At 52.6% G+C, this 18,735-nt stretch overlaps 7 protein-coding genes across 7 annotated transcripts; 6 read left to right on the forward strand and 1 right to left on the reverse strand.

Moving 5' to 3' along the window:
• Positions 1-1,441: 1,441 nt before the first annotated feature.
• J4E85_000322 (uncharacterized protein) lies at positions 1,442-4,437 on the forward strand (the record flags this gene model as incomplete). The annotated part of the gene is made up of 6 exons (XM_051464614.1): positions 1,442-1,624; positions 1,674-1,799; positions 1,846-1,977; positions 2,023-2,589; positions 2,637-2,823; positions 2,873-4,437. 6 exons carry the CDS (start codon positions 1,442-1,444, stop codon positions 4,435-4,437), a joined length of 2,760 nt encoding a protein of 919 aa, XP_051331135.1.
• A 764-nt stretch (positions 4,438-5,201) lies between these two features.
• J4E85_000323 (uncharacterized protein) lies at positions 5,202-6,002 on the forward strand (the record flags this gene model as incomplete). The annotated part of the gene is made up of 1 exon (XM_051464615.1): positions 5,202-6,002. One exon carries the CDS (start codon positions 5,202-5,204, stop codon positions 6,000-6,002), a length of 801 nt encoding a protein of 266 aa, XP_051331136.1.
• A 2,390-nt stretch (positions 6,003-8,392) lies between these two features.
• Positions 8,393-10,435, forward strand: J4E85_000324 (uncharacterized protein; the record flags this gene model as incomplete). Its single annotated transcript, XM_051464616.1, has 4 exons — positions 8,393-8,419; positions 8,472-8,690; positions 8,743-9,783; positions 9,836-10,435. 4 exons carry the CDS (start codon positions 8,393-8,395, stop codon positions 10,433-10,435), a joined length of 1,887 nt encoding a protein of 628 aa, XP_051331137.1.
• A 2,246-nt stretch (positions 10,436-12,681) lies between these two features.
• J4E85_000325 (uncharacterized protein) lies at positions 12,682-13,750 on the forward strand (the record flags this gene model as incomplete). The annotated part of the gene is made up of 2 exons (XM_051464617.1): positions 12,682-12,793; positions 12,843-13,750. 2 exons carry the CDS (start codon positions 12,682-12,684, stop codon positions 13,748-13,750), a joined length of 1,020 nt encoding a protein of 339 aa, XP_051331138.1.
• A 453-nt stretch (positions 13,751-14,203) lies between these two features.
• J4E85_000326 (uncharacterized protein) lies at positions 14,204-15,583 on the forward strand (the record flags this gene model as incomplete). Its single annotated transcript, XM_051464618.1, has 1 exon — positions 14,204-15,583. One exon carries the CDS (start codon positions 14,204-14,206, stop codon positions 15,581-15,583), a length of 1,380 nt encoding a protein of 459 aa, XP_051331139.1.
• Positions 15,584-16,123: 540 nt separating this feature from the next.
• J4E85_000327 (uncharacterized protein) lies at positions 16,124-17,051 on the forward strand (the record flags this gene model as incomplete). The annotated part of the gene is made up of 2 exons (XM_051464619.1): positions 16,124-16,943; positions 17,002-17,051. 2 exons carry the CDS (start codon positions 16,124-16,126, stop codon positions 17,049-17,051), a joined length of 870 nt encoding a protein of 289 aa, XP_051331140.1.
• Positions 17,052-17,406: 355 nt separating this feature from the next.
• On the reverse strand, positions 17,407-18,618 carry J4E85_000328 (uncharacterized protein; the record flags this gene model as incomplete). Its single annotated transcript, XM_051464620.1, has 1 exon — positions 17,407-18,618. The coding sequence occupies one exon, from the start codon at positions 18,616-18,618 to the stop codon at positions 17,407-17,409; it is 1,212 nt and encodes a 403-aa protein (XP_051331141.1).
• Between the last annotated feature and the right edge of the window lie 117 nt (positions 18,619-18,735).

The raw sequence follows: 18,735 nt of genomic DNA on the forward strand, positions 1-18,735 counted from the left end.
CATGATCGGCTCTAGGTTCAACCTCCGGTAGCCTTCAGCTGGGAAGGTTGCCCTTACCGCGCCAGCCGTGGCGGTGCTGCTGTGGCGTCTGTGGCGGTGCGCTCTGTCATCGCGGCCGAGACTCCAAAAGGCTGTCAACGTCGAGCTGAGAAGGTTGAAAATCTGCGAAGCTTACGCAAGCTGCGTCATATCGAGGCTGTCGGAGGTTTGACAGTCTTGGTCATCGCCAGCAGTGTGGCTGTAGTTTGGTTGGGGTCCCACGCTCCTTTTTCTCAACCCACTTTTCCCACGTTTTCAACGCAGACAGGAAGGCACTCCCTGGTGGTGCTGGTGAGGCATTATCGACGATTCATTACCCGCAGTCGATCAAGGCTACTGGTCCCAAAAACACTCTACACAGGCATCTCTGCTCGCCGATTTCCCATCCTGTCCAATCTTCGGCCGCGCTTCGCAATCCTCAAACTTGGCGGCAGAGTGTTCCAGAATGCACACCGACGATCTTCACTCTATCTCTTCGACCTGCATGCGGCAGCCTCCAGCCTCCCGCGCCCTGATATGCATGTTCCCGTGAGGCTGTCCTAAGTCTCCTTAGCAGCTGGAGCGACTCGAGGCGGGCCACACCAACCGCGTCATTTACAATTGGTAGCTCAACGTCGGAAGCCGCTCTCTACGCTGCGACCACGTATTCGGGCCTGCGAACGGTGAACTATTTATTATTTAGAGCTCGCAGACTAGGGAGCGACTGCATGATTGACAGCGCGCCGCCAAGTTGTACGACACGTGCATACGTGACTGCACGCTGGTGCACATATGTTGGCACCACTCTGCGCTTGCTGTGAGATATGCTGATATGGGAATCGAGAAAAAGGAAGCAGTGATGCTATTCCATGATCTCAGCTTACTGTGAAGCACACTCCCCCCTTGAGATATGGCGTCATTGCAGCGAGATCGCTCGCCATGTAGCAGTAGGAGCGGTGAGCTCGTTACTCAGTGCGAGCAGCAAAGCTCGAGCTCCCCTGAGAGGTCACCCAGCGACGACGAGACGTCCTCAGATATTACGCTGAACGAGGTAGATGAAGCCGATCAACGGCTGCCTCTTTCGAGCACGGTAAGGGAGGCACCGCTATCGCACAGCGCGGCACTTTCTTCTTCTGCCATCTTTCCGTTTCATCTCCTCGCAGGCTGTAGCTCAGCAGAAAGAAGGACCATGTGCATCTTGTCAGCGTCGCTTACATCGCAGGAAGTGAAGACAGCTCTAGGTGTAGGACTAAGAGGTACGTTTAGTCGAGTTGCTGCGTCCATCGGTGGTGCATCAGGGCCCCGCAGCCGGCGCTTTTGGCCCCGGACCCTGAATGTGCCGTCATCGCTCCCACCAAGTCGCGAAACCTTTACACGCGACCATGCACTCACTCCAGAGATACAACACCAAGCCGGGCTAACCATGCCAACAGCAGCGCCTCCGCATAATGACGGCATCCTGGAGACGCAGGGCGCAGAGAAGTCTGGCCTAGATGGCAATCGAACGCCGGCCCTCGCGCATCGGATGAAGCACGACAAATCGATCCTCGCATTAGCAGTGTCATCACAGTACATCTTCGCTGGAACACAGGGCGGGGAGATCCTAGTACGTGTCTAAGCGAGCTCCAGAGGCGCGCCAGGCTTATGACGTGCAGGTGTTCAGCCTCGATACCTACGAGCGACGCAGCGTCATACACGCGCACAAGGGCAGCGTGCTCGGCTTGTGTCTGTCGCATGACCGCAAGTGGCTGTTCTCGAGCGCAGCAGATCCGATCGTAAATGTGAGAGAGTCTGGAACGTCCATCCCTGTGTATGCTGAGTTGTTAGGTCTGGTGCACGTCGACCTTCAGACACCTCTACGCGCTCTGGTCGCCATACGATATCGGAGACATCTTCTGCGTCGCATACTCCTCCCAACATCGTACCGTCTACCTCGGAGCCCAGAACACAAGCATACAAGTAGGAAACAAGGCTGAACAGAAATGCATGTGCTGACAGTAGCAGTGGTACGATTTGAAAGAGAAAGACACTAGACCGGCCCCGAGTCTGTCATCGCATCCTGCAGAGCGAAAGAACAAATTCTTCGACTCCCTAGGACCTGGCGGGGCGCAAACCCCGAAGCCCAGCGGGGCAGATACGAGACCACGCGACGCAGTAGGCGGGCAAGAACTGCAAATCGACAGCCATGACATTTGCCAATTCGCCCACTACGGATACGTACATTGCATGCTCCTGGGCAGTGGAATCATACCGGAGGCGCCATCCGAGGAGATTCTGGTTTCGGGTGGAGGAGACGGACGTATCTTGCTGTGGCGCATAGATCCCGCACAGCGCGGTGCCATCACAAGCCTCTACACATTGGAAGATGGAAGGGAAGAAGGTGAATCCATACTTTCACTCGCCAGAGAGGGCTCTTTCCTGTACAGTGGGCGCTTCGATGGCGAGGTCAACGTGTGGGATCTTGAAACCCGACAACTAGTGCGAAGTCTGAAAGCGACTACCGGTGATGTTCATACCCTAACCTTGGGTGCCGGCGTTCTGTACGCTGGTGGTAAAACTGGTGTAATGCAGGTGAGTCTCCTTTACTGCTTTGTAAGAACCATGACTAACAAAGATAGAAATTCAACGAGCACTACGAAACCATCACGACCTTCAAGGCACACGACGGCCTAATTCTTGCTTCCGCGTTTACCAGATACAACGATAAGCCAACCCTCGTTACCGGCGGCAATGACAATACTGTGGTTATCTGGGAAGTCAGAGATTGTGCGGAGCCCAACGCCGTCTCACGCAGAAGCAACAACGGTTTGTACACATCCGAAACTTTGATTTGCTCAACTAATGCGTTGTGCAGATCTCATGGTGGAGTCATTGAGACAGTTCGTGTCTTTTCGGACCGTATCGTCGCTGCCCAAATATCGCGCTGACTGTCGTAGAGGGGCGTCTTACTTGCGTTCCGTCTTCCAGAATTTTGGCGCTGTTACCGAGATGATCAACACAAGCGAGTACAACCCAATTGTGTTTGCAAAATTCCGCGGCAACCCGGCTACAGCGGCCTCACGTAAGAAAATTCTGTTCTACGGGCACTACGATGTTATCCCTGCAGAAAACGAACACCGCAAGTGGAAACACCATCCCTTCGAGCTGACAGGAGAGGGAGGCTATTTATATGGTCGCGGGACGTCTGACAACAAAGGCCCGATTATGGCTGCCATCTACGCAGCTCATGAGCTTGCAAATGAACAGCGCCTGGATTCCGACATCATCTTCCTCATAGAAGGTGAAGAGGAGAGTGGCTCTCGCGGTTTTGAAAGAGCTGTGCAAGCCAGGAAAGATCTCATTGGTGATGTTGACTGGATCCTCCTGGCCAACAGCTATTGGCTCGACGACCATGTGCCCTGCCTGACTTACGGACTCCGAGGAGTCATACATGCTACTGTGCAGATTGAGAGTAAGCATCCTGACTTGCACAGTGGTGTAGATGGAAGTGCTTTGCTAGACGAACCGCTCAAAGATCTTGTCATGCTGCTATCACGATTGACCGCACGACATGGCAAGGTTCAGATCCCAGGTTTCTACGACCCTATCCTACCTTTGACAGAGGATGAAGAGGGACTCTATACCGAGATTACCGAAACACTTTTACGTGGTAACCCAGATCTTGGCGATGCAGGAGAGCTAGCACAGTCATTGATGCGCAGATGGCGAGAGGCTTCACTCACCATCCATCGCTTCCAGACCTCCGGTCCTGATAACTCAACTATCATCCCACGTCTTGCTAAGGCTGCCTTATCAATACGGCTGGTGCCGAATCAAGAAGCTGGCGACGTAGCAGAAAGTCTCAAGTCCTTCATGCAATCTGAGTTCGAAGATCTGGACTCAAAGAACCAGCTCAAGGTAACAATCGACCACCAAGCCGAGCCGTGGCTTGGTGACTTCAACAACGAGATCTTCCAGACGCTTGAGCGCGCCATCATGTCAGTATGGGGTCCAACCCTCGGACAGAGAAGGGAAAGCATGTCTGTAGTTCAGCCGCCCGACTACTTCTCGCCATTATCACGAGCAGCGGCCGAGCCTTCAACACCTATTACCAAAGACAAGCCTGCGCCAGCGACATCTAACACCTTGGCCAACTCATCCGACCCCGCTCTTGCGGGACCTGTCATCTCATCTGGCAACTCGACGCCGGACCACACTCGAAGCGAAGCAGCGTCTCGTAAGCCTCTATACATCCGGGAAGGTGGCTCTATCCCCAGTATAAGATTCTTGGAGAAAGAGTTCAATGCACCTGCTGCGCATCTGCCGTGCGGCCAAGCGAGTGACAGCGCGCATCTGGACAACGAGCGCCTGAGGTTAGTGAATCTGTACAATAGCAAGAAGATCTTCAAGGAGGTGTTCCGGGAGCTGCCGAAGAAATGATGGCTGTAATTGAAATGTTGGTTTGGAAAGTAAGGAATAGGTTCGAGGTTGGAAGGGTGGTGTCAGGTGCCCTATGTAAGCATACATACTCTGGAGGATGATATACTACGGCCGCGTCTCTGCGCCACCATGCTTTATATGCATTATACAAACCAGGTTTTGTACACTTCTATGTATCTTCTGCATACACAGCTTATCATACTGTACATCCCACTGAACCAATCACGCCACGTCAGAGCTTCCAAGACCCTCGGCTTACCCCAATCGCATACCCCGCTGCAGCTACCACTAGCCGAACACTTCGGAGACCTGCATCTCCATACATCACCACTTACATGAAGATATGCGACGCACACTTTTCAAATCATAAACTTCTAGCGAACACGACAAACCTTGTTTGCGTAAAGAATAGCTGGACGTGTGATCATCACAAGTAGGCCTACGCAACGCCGATACCGGCCGCGGATTGAACACCGGTGGTTACTGTCGTACGGTTGGACTGTTGAACTGGAGCAGTGTGATTCATAGGAGGTGAGATTTAAGTTCTGGTCTTACGACGTCAGTGGAGGATTTTTTCGTGGACGGTGCTTGTTGTTCAACTTGAAGGTTGCTGGACATTGCTCTCCTACCAACGTTTACAAAACATCACCATCAACAGCACCTACCCGCTACCCTAATACACCCTCAACACCAACCCAAAGAACGCAATCCATCTCACCACCCTTTCAACCTACCAGACCCGCACACCCCGTCCCACCACCAAGATGGGCGTCTTCTACGAAACCATACCGAACAGCCTCGTCCCATGGATTAAAGAACAGCAGATGCTCTGGGTAGGCACCGCGCCCCTCTCAGGCGACGGCCACATCAACATCTCACCCAAAGGAGGCCAGAACTTTGGCGTCCTGAATGAACGAACTTTCTGGTACATGGATCTCACCGGCAGTGGCGTAGAAACACATGCGCATCTGCACGAGCCAGGGAATGGTCGAATTTGCGTCATGTTCATGGCCTTTACCGGCCCGCCAAAGATCGTGCGTATATGGGGCGAAGGCCGTGCCATCGAGAACGGAACCCCAGAATACGAAGCTTTTATTGCTGAGCACAAGGTCGAAACCATACCCGGTTCCCGCAGCATCATCATGGTAGATGTGCACCAATGCGGCACTTCCTGCGGTTTCAGCGTGCCCTACTACGACTTCGTTGGCCACCGCGACATTCTGAACGAACACTTTAGAAAGAAAGACGCCAAATACCAAGCTGGCGATGAGAAAGAATCGATGGATCACTACTGGGCGTGGAAGAGCCAGCTTAGCATCGATGGGTTACCTGGCATGAAGAGGGGGTACGAGTTTGCGCAGAGGAATGGGGTGCAGCCGTTGAAGAAGATGGTGGGGCCGTATGCGCCTGGGGGGAGGGGCAGGAGGGATGGGAATGGGAGGGTGGAGGTGATGTGGTTGTTTGTGGTTTTGTTGTTGGGCATTGTTATCGGTGGGGCGGTTAGTTTGAGTGTTGTTACGCCCGAGAGGGTGAGGGCGCTGCAGGAGAATGGGAGGGTGTTTTGAGGCGGTCGTATTTGTTGATGCGGAATGGTGCGTAGAAGATAAGAAGCGGAGTGTATTGCGCGTTAGAGATTCAAAAGGATCCAATCGGTAAACTTCATGCAACGTGTGCAGTACATGCTCTTCGACACTGCGCAGTGCAGGTACTTGTGTGACTGGCATGTTAGCACATTGTACGAAAAGATGTTAGTCGTGTTGGTGCCGCGTGATAGTCGTACGCCCAAGAGTACTTTTCAGTACTGGTTCCTGGTGTGATGGTAATCGAAGCGATTAGTGTATGCATTCGAGTGAGCCAATGATCTCTGCCGTGAGACATTGCAGGTAGCTCAGGCCGCTCTTGCTGCCAGTAGAGGATGGAGTCAAGGAATCCCGATGACTGATCATCTACTTGGCGTTACGTGGGAACAAAGAATTGTCATTAGGCGTGCCATGTGCTGCAACACACGTATACGAATATCCGGCGCTGATGGTGGAGATTGTCGAGTTTGAGAACGGATGGGGAAGCGACAGGCGGCGGGGTCAGACGGGGCGGGATTCAGCCGTGCCTACTACCTCAGCGTTGGGAAGGTGCGAACCTTTCTGTTACCTCACCGTGGCCTTGGCTAGACTCAGCGCTCTGACATGCGCGTGGTACCGAGCACATGGAGAGTAGCAGCGTAGTCGATAAACGGACTATGCACTATTCCTCGTGTACTCCTAGTAGGCTTTAGCCGTTCTGCACCAAGGCAGCCCTGAAGTCGGTATACGGTGCTGACTATGTCTCGGCTAAGCCTGCCTCTTGACAGATGTAGAGAGCCCTAGCAATAACATGCGAGTACGTGTTGACGAAATCTCCAAGCTCTTCAAAATCAATAAGCTCAGCGTCGCGTCATAGAAGCGACGGCAAAAAGCTTGGGATCGACTGCCAACACCGCTGACGCTTATCCGTGGTTCTGGCGTGGCGAGGCGTTTCAATAAAGCCGGAACCGTAACGGTAGAGTACCTGCTCACGTGCGGCATCGCGCTTGCCGGCCGAGGTCTTCATCAAGCTTAATTTAGGCGACGTGTCGATCTTGAGTTCCCCCAATCCCCGTCTTTTACCCTATCAACCTCACCGTCGACACGCTCTATTTGCGAAAAAGGACCGCGCATCTGACCAGGTCCATCGAGGATAGGCGCGACACCACTCCAATGCGCCGTATGATTACCGCACACCACTGAGCCCGTATCTCAAAGGGTGGCGTGAATAAGCCCTTGCATACCGCGTCTGGGCAGGAAGCCTCAACCGCTGCCACGGCGTCTTCATATCCGCTGGCCGAGGCTTGTCTCGTCGCTCGAAATTCTTGTTGCCGGTACCCGGTGTCGTGGTGTCGCATGTCGCATGTCCGTCCCCTGAGCGTGCAATTACCGTGGCCGCAAATACGATTGGGGTCCGTTGCCCAGGTCTTGGGCAACGCAGAGAACATTCGGGAGACCCGCCTCGACGATAGCCCTGGCAGGATGGCCCTCGGAGGAGCGAATGGTAGCGTTCGGAGGAAGTCTTGGCTATATGGCGCGATTGGCTAAGCCGTTGTCCGTATCCCAAGCTTCGAGCCATTATCTTGTCTATCTGCAGGCGGCCCCACAGCGTGGTTGTTGGTGGGAACGTCTGGCCTGCATCCCGCCAGCCTCCTCGATGTCTTGTCCGAATCAATCGCTGCGGTCGTCTTCCAGAACGTTTGTATCGACGCTATACCAACGCTATCGCCCGCAGATAACCGCGTTTGCAGTCAGAAAGAGCAAGGTCGCTGATACCGCGACTGAGGAATGCATGGGCCATGGGCTGGGCCACCAAGACCAGAGTCGTTGGAGGCGCGAGCTAGTGGCTCTGGGCATTTCTTGGGGACGACTATCGCTACCCCGCGACCACCTGCTTTAGGCAGGAGGTTAGTCGATGGCATGCGACTGGGGCGCCACAGGTAATTGTTATCTTGGAACCAGCAAGCTCTTCTTGTCTCGCTGCTTGCCAGTGGTGGTTAGCAACTTGGCGAGGCTTGAGTAGCCCAGGACGCCTCGGCGATGCGGTGCGAAAAGAGCATCGTGCAGCACCTATCGCGCACGCGCCGAATGCCTTTCCGGGCACAACAGCCGCGGTGGCAATGCGTTTGCTGATGGACAGACAGTCGTGAAGGAGTCGATACGGTGCCTATCCCTGTGTCGGTGTGCGCGCCTTCCTTATCGGGCCTGAAGCTGTAGAGCACGACGTCGGACCCGTGATTCGCGTGCTCAAATTAAATGCACCACCACCCCATTCTCTTTGCTCGTCAGGGTCTCTCTTCTCCTCGCCGCACCCCATAAACAATCACCTGGCTGCTTTCCCAGTCACTCAACCACGGTCCACCTTCATTGTCAAACGACCTAGGTGCACGCCCATTATGCCTGTTGGTGACGCCGGCGAAGTCGTGAGTATACTCTTCTCAAGCTCCATTGCATACTTGCTAACAACCCTTGCAGCAAGCTGTCGGCTTGGACCCCGCTCTTATTGACGCTTCTGGCGACCCCACGCGCAAGCACCCCGAGATGCACACAACCTCTGCGCCCGCCTACCTCCACTCCGAGGGCAAGGCCACGCTCCAGGACAGCTACCTCAACGAGGCTGATGACTTTCCCACCGAGGAGGAGCTCGCCACGCTTCGCCGTGTGCCCGCTAGGATCCCATGGAAGATCTTCACCGTACGCAATCGCACTCATAGAGCACGTGAGACAAACACTGACTTGACTTCAGATCGCTTTCGTTGAACTTGTCGAGCGTATGAGTTACTACGGAACCGTTGCCGTATACTCCAACTACATCGCCAAGCCGCTCACTACGCCCACTGGAGCCGCGCTCAACCCTGATGATGAGAACGCTCAGCCCGGTGCCCTCAACATGGGCAAGCAGGTTGCTTTCAGTCTGACTACATTCAACGCTTTCTGGGTTTACGTCTGCCCTCTTTTCGGAGCCTGGATTGCCGACACCTACCTCGGTCGCTTCAAGACTATTCTATACTCTGTCTTGGTTGCTGAAATCGGTCACTTGATCCTCGTTGCCTCTGCTGCGCCCTCTGTCTTGGCCAACTCCAACGCCGCCCTTGGTGTTTTCATTCTTGGACTCATCATCATGGGTCTCGGAACTGGAACTTTCAAGCCCAACATTGCCCCTCTTATCGCCGAACAAGTTCCCCAGGAGAAGATGCGCGTTGAGACACGCGGTACCGAGCGCGTCATTGTTGACCCCGCCGTCACTGTCACCCGTATTTACAACTGGTTCTACTTCTTCATCAACATCGGTGCCCTCATTGGTCAAATCAGCATGGTCTACGCTGAGCGATACGTCGGTTTCTGGCTCGCTTACCTGATCCCAACCATCATGTTCATCATCGCTGTTCCCGTCCTCATCTTCTGCAAGAAGTTCTACATTCTCCGTCCACCGAGCGGTAACGTCATGGGCCCTGCTTTCAAGCTTCTCTTCAAGGCTCTTGGACGCGGAATGAGTATTAACCCCGTCAAGACCTACAAGAACTGGAACGACGGAAGCATGTGGACTGCTGTCAAGCCTTCCGTCCTTGGCTCTGCCGCACCAAAATGGTACAACTTCGATGACGCCTGGGTTGATGAGGTTCGTCGTGGTTTTGCTGCCTGCTCCGTCTTCTTCTGGATCCCCATTTTCTGGCTTGCATACCGTCAGATGGACTCCAACTTGACCCAGATGTGTGCCACGATGCAGCTCGGCGGTGTCCCCAACGACATCCTGTCTAACTTGGACCCTATCGCTATCATTATTATTGTGAGTTTCTCCCAAGATCCCAGTCCCGGAATCAATGCTAATCGAGCTCTAGGTGCCAATCATGGATTCACTTGTCTACCCCTTCCTCCGAAAGCGAGGTATCCGCTTCACACCCATCAAGAAGATCACCGCGGGTTTCATCCTCGGAGCCTTTGCAATGGTCTGGGCTGCGGTTCTCCAGCACTTCATCTACAAGGACTCCGGCTACTACGAGACCCACGACCCCGAATACAAGGCCTCCTTCACCGTCTGGTCCGTCACCGGTGTCTACGTTCTTATTGCCATCTCCGAGATCTTCGCTTCTGTCACCACTCTCGAGTACGCTTTCACCAAAGCGCCCAAGAACATGAGGTCGCTCGTCCAGTCTGTCGGGCTCTTCACCAACGCTTTCTCCGCCGCCCTCGCCCAGGCTTTCACTCCGTTGACCGCCGATCCCCACATCGTCTGGAACTACGGAAGTGTAGCCATCATCTCTTTCGTCACTGGAATTGCTTTCTATTTCTTCTACCGCACCATGGACAAGAACGAAGACGCGCTCAACTTGCTGCCCACCGGTCACCTCGGCACGGAGGGTCAGGCTGCTGACATCGAGAGGCGCCAGAGCGTCAACGAGGAGAGGCGCGCTAGCCTTGTCGCCCAGGAGAAGATGTAAGCGGTTTACGTCTAGATGTGTTGATGCATGATGTTGTGGTTCGCTTATCGAACCACCGTACAACGATATACCCCTCAAACCTATTGGTTACCGCGTCTAGGACGCTAGACATGTGTGATGTGCCGCTCGCTGGATGCGTCGGCTACTGGTCATGGCTAGTTTACTTACTTTAATGCCAAACATTCACTTCAAATAATTCGTTCCGCTGCGTTCTCGTGATGTAAAACTGAATAGATGACCACTGAGTCGCCCACATCGCACTTGTCCACGACACTCTTGGCATTGATATGCAGTCCAATCAACCCCTTTGCATCTACCTGCCATACTGTTCGAGTAAGAATTTCACTAGATAAGGGAAGGGTTTGTTTTCTCCAAAACGCTAAGGGTGTCAGTAATCGTTGCGACACACAGAGGAGTTGTCGCATCATTCTGAAACGCGTCCTAGCGCGTCGCCTTAAAATGCCCCTCAACACCCAGGTAGAGCCCTCGGACTCCTCTTACATCAACACAGCACTAGCCATCATCTTCCGATTCATATGGAAAAGCCTTGACCACTACGGCAAAGTCTCAAATGTCGACTACTGAACTGCCAACTTCCCGCGGTGAAGCTTCCGCACATCTGGAAATGTACGCACTTTTAATATCTGACTTCTGCGTCACTGAAACTGACAGCACTTAGCTTCCGATTACAAGACCTTCCACTAGAGCTTCGCAATTATATCTACGAGTATGCGCTAGAGCCGAGGGTGACTCTTTGGCACAGTTGCTTGTACGACGAATACCGGCCGTCTACTTACCACTTGCCCAATCTCGAGCTGCATCCAGGTATGAAACATGCTAGATCGGCGTTCCTGATGTTGACGCAAGTACAGAAGATATGCAAGATGATGACGATCGATCCGACAGCTTCGAAGAAGATTTAGAAGGAGACAAGTACTTGCAGGATCCCAACTTGTCGATCGTGGGTAGCCCGCGTGATGATGGAAACACCGCCGTCTTGGCCTTCAAGATCTTGATAGCGACGCCTTTACTCGCTGTGTCTAAAGCTACCAATGAGGAAATGACGAAGGTACTAACCACCACCAAGAGATACTATGAGAGACTTCTGTTGTCGTCAATATATTTACACCGCATCACATCACCAAGCGCAGCTCTTATCGATTTATGGGCCAGCTGCGAGTTCTTCCTCCGGCACGACTACGGCAAGTCCATATTCTTCCTGAGAGATCTTCCAGACTCGCTGAAATCTTGCGTTCGCCGACTGGTGCTCCCTTATGATTTCCTAAGTCTTATTGCATACTCGCGGTGGACCAAAGAGCAATCAAGAGGCGGGGCCTTATTTACAAATTGGATTTCAGAAAATTTTCCCAACTTACGGACGGTGGCGATTGAGATACCAGACGTGTGCGAAGTCATGGAAATGAATTGGAATGAGGCTTCGGACTATCTGTGCGAGATGCTCAGGAACGGCCGTTTGGACACCGTAAGATTCTATTACAAAGACTACGAGTTCAACAAATGTGCACGTAGGGAGACAGATTCCATCTTTTTTAGACACATAACACTAGAGGGATGCGATTATGAAGGGACAGAAGAGGAGGATCGGTCATTACTGACTGGGGTTGAGGAACCCATATCCCCTACCTCACTGGCGTCTCAACTATGGCGCGACTTGCGGGCCTGCCGTGTTGTCAAGCTCACGAGATCGCAGGCAACAGCCTAGTATAGCGGCTGCGATACATCTTAGCAAGGCTCACGATCGTCTTGTTGGTCGTCAGCACACAGTCCAGGCGTTGGTCGTGGTCTTGACGAATTCAGGCGTATACTGGATCCCCGAAGTAGTAAAGACACAAAAGCATGCAGAGATTCAAAGTTTTAAAGTACGCGCAATTCTTGGAGCTGTGTGACCGTGTATGCTACTTGTGAAAAGACTCGCAAGGCTCGAGCGACGGAACAAGAAGAGGTCCGAGCGTTCGCGAGACGCGTCTCGACGCGTCGCGCTAGTGCCATCCCCTCCTTCCGCGAGGCTGGGGCTCCTCTTCCGTTGTGTTCGCAAGCGCAATACCGAAGCCCGGTTTTACACACACCAACAGCCATGCGTGAAGAGACAGCGGAAGCATCGCGGTCTGGGCATGGTGATGCCGCCGCACATCTAGACGTGTTAGGACTCCGCCGTACGCATCGCGCTTCTAAAGCTAACAACATGCAGTTTTCGTCTACATGACCTACCGCAAGAACTTCGCGATATGATCTATGATTATTCGCTTGAGCCAAGAGCGATCTTTCGGCATACGAACCGCGAAGATCAACGGGAACAAAACCAGGGTTACGACCTGCCAGAGACGGATTCTAGCAAAGGTACGCAGACTTGGGTGTAACCACCACGTCAGGACTAACTCTCCCATAGAAGACCCGCAGATGATTCTCGATATGATGTACCAACCGGAAGTGGCTGATGAGGACCTACCAGTTCCAGACGAGCTTTACGATGAGTTTTGGCATGACCCTAATGGGCCCCCAGGCCTTTTCTCTGACAGCCAAGAAGTCATGCTTACGTACAAGATCTTCATGTCAACACCACTACTTCTCGTTTCCAAAGAAGTTAATAGAGAGGCGGGGAGAGTACTCAAAGCCAACAAACGGGGATGGATCAATTACTACAACGAAGTTGCGCGTTTCAACATACACTACCATCGGATCATCAAACCCTCCAAGGCTTTTCAGTACCTTTGGTCTCGCAGTCAAGTAGTTCTGGAGAACACTACCGAGGACACCTTGTTCTTCCTGCAGATCCTACCAGAGGTCTTGAAAAAGAGCCTCCATAGTTTGATCATCACCAAAAGCTTGATAAATATTGATGATGTGTTTTCGATAGCACTCTGGCAAACTGACGACGAAAATGGCGGATCGTTCATGTCAAACTTGATCAAAGGACACTATCCTAACCTGCGAACAATGGCCCTTGAGATACCAAGTACGGAGGAAGAGATGAGGAGCAATCTCTACAACGCTTCCCGGAGCTTATGCGATATGCTCAAGATGAAAGATCTAAATACCCTCAGGTACTTCTTCAGGGAGGCTTGCTTTTCTCAATCCGACGGCTGGTTTTTCCTAGATGTGGATCAAGAAGGGTTGGAGTTTAGCGATGACACCGACGACTACGAGGTGGGAGACGACGAATACTCCGAGCGCTACAAACAACCACTGGATGGCGTCGAGGAACCTATTTCGCCTACTTCAATCGGATCTGCAGTATGGCGCGATCTCGGAATGGAGCGCGTCGTCAAGATCACGAGGTCGCAGACAGCAGCCTAGCGCTATAGGTACGACGTGTTCTAATTTGTGTATTTAATCGGACCTTGGTTGCAGTAATTCATCGCATCGCTCCGTCCTCCAGTCATTCTCATTGCAACGGTTAGTCAGGAGTGTGCCTGTTGGCTGTGCCACGCTACTCACCTCGCTCGGCGCCCACTCACTACTAGCCAAACAAATGTGTAGGAAATGTTTGGAAATATTGTCGCAATGTCGCGGTACTGCTTACAAGCATAGATGCCTTATTGGTGGTATACGTTGCGAGAACCGTGGTCAAAGTGTGCAACCATGGTACCGAAAGTCTGCCGCCTTCAGGCATCAAGATCACGTTTTCAGTTCCAGTATATATATATTGCGCTTGGTTTCCCACTCTCATCTCATCTCTACAATTAACTTACTGTTTCCAATCATACTCTACAATTAAACTATTGCAGCAACTATCGAAACTCAGACATCATGACTCTTACCATGATTCAAACCTCAACCGAGTTCGAAGCGGATCAGCTCTACAACGCCATTCACTACTCAGATCTCGCCTATGGCTACACAACGGCGGTTTCAGCCTATTTGAAAGACTTTCCTGCTCTTCCCTCCGCTTCGACTACCGAATACTCCTACGCACCAACCTCAATACCTACCTGGTGGTCAGAATTCACGCACAATACACTTTTGTCAGACATGTCTCACCCAGTCTCACCAAGAGAGTTGAAATCTCTGATCGAAGCCGAATTACACCAAGGTCTCACGCAGTCAGCTATTCTTCAGCATTGGATGAAGAGATCTGGAAGCGAAATTCCGCTTGGCAGTGCCGCTGCAGCCGCTGCACTCCAAGACGCTATTATCGTGGCCTCTGATGCCGAGTGGTACGAGCACGATGACCACTTCATCACGGAACTCGGAATATCTGTTCTCGATCCGCGTTCCGTGCCACAACCATTTTCCTCATCACCATGGAGTATTCTCACCAGCATGGAGAACTACCACGTGCGCATCAAACCACACGCACATCTCACCAACAAAGACCTCTGCGAAGGGCACCCGGATGCCTTTCAATTTGGCAGCACAACCTTTGTCAGCGTGAAAGAAGCGAAAGAAATGCTGCGCAGCGTTTTCACTCGCCGAGACATATACGGCAATCTACGTCCAATAATCTTCGTCGGCCACGCCGTCTCGAATGACTACGAAGTCATAAAATCGCGCTTTGGTCTCGACCTTGAAGAAATCGGCACCATCGTCGCAACAATCGACACACAAGTGCTGGCCGTAGAACATGGGCTCGTAAACCCGTCCCGCAAAATCCGCCTCGCACACCTCCTCTCCGAATACGACATCAAAGAACCATACCTTCACAACGCCGGCAACGACATCGTATGCACCATGATCGCCGCCTTCCTAATGCTTTGTCCTCCACCCGAAGCCCCGCTCAATAAGTTGCATTACGTGGACCTCAAAGCGCAACTCCGCGACGCGGGCCAAACCGCCATCAAAGAAGGTCGCGGCTACGGCGTCACGCGTTTCTGTGAGAAATGTGATTCACATCACCACACCGCACCGTATTGTCGCGTGAGCGTGTGGCACTGTGAACACTGCGAGAAAGACCCCCTGACACGACACATGGCCTATACTCATAATTCGCAGAAATGCATTCACGTGGTTAAGCAGGCTGCGCTGATCAAGAAACAGGGTAGCATGGGCTATGGACAGGGCGGATCGAAGCGCTCGAGTAGTCCTAATGCTGTGCCGTGTGAGTTTTGTATTGAGAGTACAGATCCGAGACGGTATTGTAATGAGAATGCCTATGGGCATAAGACGGGGGACTGTGCGTGGCGCAGATAGAAAATGTGAGAAAATCAGATTAAAATATTTTTAACACGTGTGTTCTGGTTGCATACGTATGATGATGTTATATTTGTAGGGTGTTCAATCTTGGAGTGTATCCGCCTAGGTGATTGCAGGGTTTCTGTTGCGTATTGTTTCTACGCTTTGAGGAAAGTGTGAATAGCTCATCGATGGGTGCATAGATTTTCGTCGATGCGCGTGCACTGTTCGTGAAGACATCAGGTCGATCGAAAATAACTGTGCGACCTAATTCGCCAGGTCGTCCTCTCGCTGCTAGACATGTCTTGTTGGGTGGGAAGATGCAGCGTGCCTGCCTTGCAAGGTTAGCGATGTCGCACAGCGTTGAAGCGGCGTTGTGAGAAGCAAACGAGCATCCCGTCGTCGCTGCCTACGCGCTTCCTTCATATCTGGCATGTACACTCTAGATGTGACACCTTTCATCCTGACCGCTTCTGTTTTCTCCACATCACGATCTCCACCCCCGTGTCCTTTGGGCCTGGACGCGCATTTTACACGCTTGTCTCACCGTTCGCGAACATGCCTTCCCTCACATTTCACGACATGCCCACCGAGCTCGTCGAGACCATCGCAGCGTACGTGAGCGACGCCGACCTCCAGTCTTTCCGCTTGACGTGTAGACATGCAGACACGAAGACATTACGCGTAGTCGGCGAGCGCCTTTTCTCCATATTGCAGACCAACCTCAAGAAATCGGATATCAGAAGACTCGAAAGCATCTCTCGAGGTGGGCGACTAGCGAAATACGTCAAAACCATCCGAGTTCAGGACTACCAAGAGAAGCCTCGGGGTGGAGAAGAGCCAGAGCGACTAAATCCGACGCACCGCCTCTGGTCGCGCAAACAAGCGCGCGTCCTGTGGGTCGACAAGACCGTCATTGCCAAACTCCAGACTATACTCGAGGAACGTCATTTGTCTCTTGACACTCTCGCTATCCACAACTATTACATCAAAAATGCCATTGCACTCGCTCGAGAGATCATTCGAGGCGGGGGACTTGTCGCTACTTCACTGCGAGTCTCTCTTTTTGAGAAACATGCAGCATTTGGGACCATAGTGACCCTGACCCTCGATCGAGCTAGACAAGGAGAGGACGTAGGCTTCAGCCTGCTTCGACAGGTGGAACTGCAGCTACCGCCCCTTCACCCCGACGGTACACCATACTTCCTCCTTACCCAAATGTTCTATCACTGCGCAGACGTCTCGGACGATCTCAGGCTCAAGTACCGGGGACAGGCAGACTCACGGATCATCTGTATCTTGCAGCAAGAAACGCCTGTAGTAAAGCTGGAGAACCTATACTTGGGCCACTCGGGCAATCCTGTGGGGCTCATCGAATGTATATTGTCGATCTCCGAAGATAGGCTGACAAGTATCGGCCTCAGCGACACCTCCAGGTCACGACTGGGATGTTTCTTGCGCACGAGTTTGGACAAGCCCACAATAGTAGACATTAATTGGATGTTACTTTAGTCTTTGGAGCGAGGAGGATGCAGCTACAGAAACTCACGAAGCCGCAAGGGGAGAGCCGCCTGGAATTCGCATTTCGATCTCTCTGGTGGCTATACGATAGGAGAATTGGATGATCTCATAGAGCTGCATATACACATTTAACGAGTGCTCGTGCGTATCTAGTCTCTTAACCGTGGCGCTGTAAACGAGGATGTACGCAATGTGATGATATGATAGCAAAAAGCGATCACGCAATCACAATATTGAACGTCAGCATACTAGGAAGTGTTTGTCATACTTCTAGAGGCTCTTGTCTCTTGCTAGTGTCTATTTCACTCAGCGCATCCCACCTAAACAGCCACCATAACCCCCTCCATCCACGGATAAACCGTGCCATTCGCCTCCGGATACCCCATATGCAACCGCCCCTGCATAAACCGCATCTCCTTCGGACTCCCATACTCCGCCAGCAACATACTATCCTCAACCGGCATACACCCATCCAACACACCATTCACAAGCAACAACCTACAACTACTCATCCCCTGCCCCACAACAGCCACGCCCTCTCCCTTCCCACTCACGAGCGAAAACTCGTCTTGGCACTTCTCTTTCATTTCGTCAAAGGACGAATAGCCGTATTTCTGGATATACGCTTCCTCGAGACCGAACGGGTATTCGTGCTTGGCGATCTGCGAGAGCCATTCCGAACCGATGTAGTGGTGGGTGCCTGCGCCGTGGCCGACGCTGCCGAGGAGGCGGGAAGAGTGCGTGTGCGCGAGGCGGATGGCGTAGTAGCCGCCGGCTGAGAGACCCCATGCGATGACTTTGTTCTCGTTCAGATAAGGTGTTTCGCGGATCCAGTCTAGGATGCTGGTGAAGAGCCGGTCTGGGGAGAGCGGGTCGCGCTTGTTGGCGGGGCAGTCGACGGTCGTGCCGGGTATGTCGCAGATTACGGTTGCCCAGCCGCGGTTTAGGTGCTCTTGGGTGCGTTCTGTGTTGTCGGGGCGGTGGCCGTCTAGGCCGGTGATGAGGAGGACGGTGGGGAAGGGGCCGGAGCCGGTGGGTTTGCGGATGTAGAGGGGGATTGAGGTGCCGTCGCCGTTGGAGGCTTGTTTGTGGGGTATCACGACTTCTTCCAGGGGAATGTCCCAGAGTTGAGCGCCACGGAAGTAGACTTCTTTTTGCTCTTCGAAGACCTTCTTTTTGAGCTCCGTGCCGATGTAGGGGAATCGAGCGAGTCTGTATACGGCGTTTGCGTTTAGGTATAGTTTCTTCGCTGCTTCTTTTTCCTTGCTTTCCATCTCTTTGGCTTCCTTCGCTAGGCGTTGCGCTGTTGGCAAGAAGGCGTTGGTGTATGCATCGTCGTAAGGATCGTTGATGTTGTTGTCGATGAGATGCTTGAAGATTGGTTCGAAATCTTCAAACTTGCCATCGTGGAAAGGGTAAACGCCTTTGGTGCAGGGAAATTTCCATCGTTGTTCCCAGAGTTTCTGGATACTGCCGCGATGTCCATATTCCTTAGTGAAGAGGTCTCCAAGGATCCAATTTCCGTTGGGCATGATGCAAATCTTTTGATAGAAGGAACTTGTAAGAGTATAGTTTAGACAGACTGCCAGCTGTTTGCATGTCGTCGTTGTGCACACAAGCGTTGTATATACGCGCCGTTTCGGGATCGG

This window comes from Alternaria conjuncta, assembly GCF_024043145.1.
Source record: "Alternaria conjuncta strain BMP 0040 chromosome Unknown scaffold_1, whole genome shotgun sequence".
NCBI lineage: Eukaryota > Fungi > Ascomycota > Dothideomycetes > Pleosporales > Pleosporaceae > Alternaria > Alternaria conjuncta.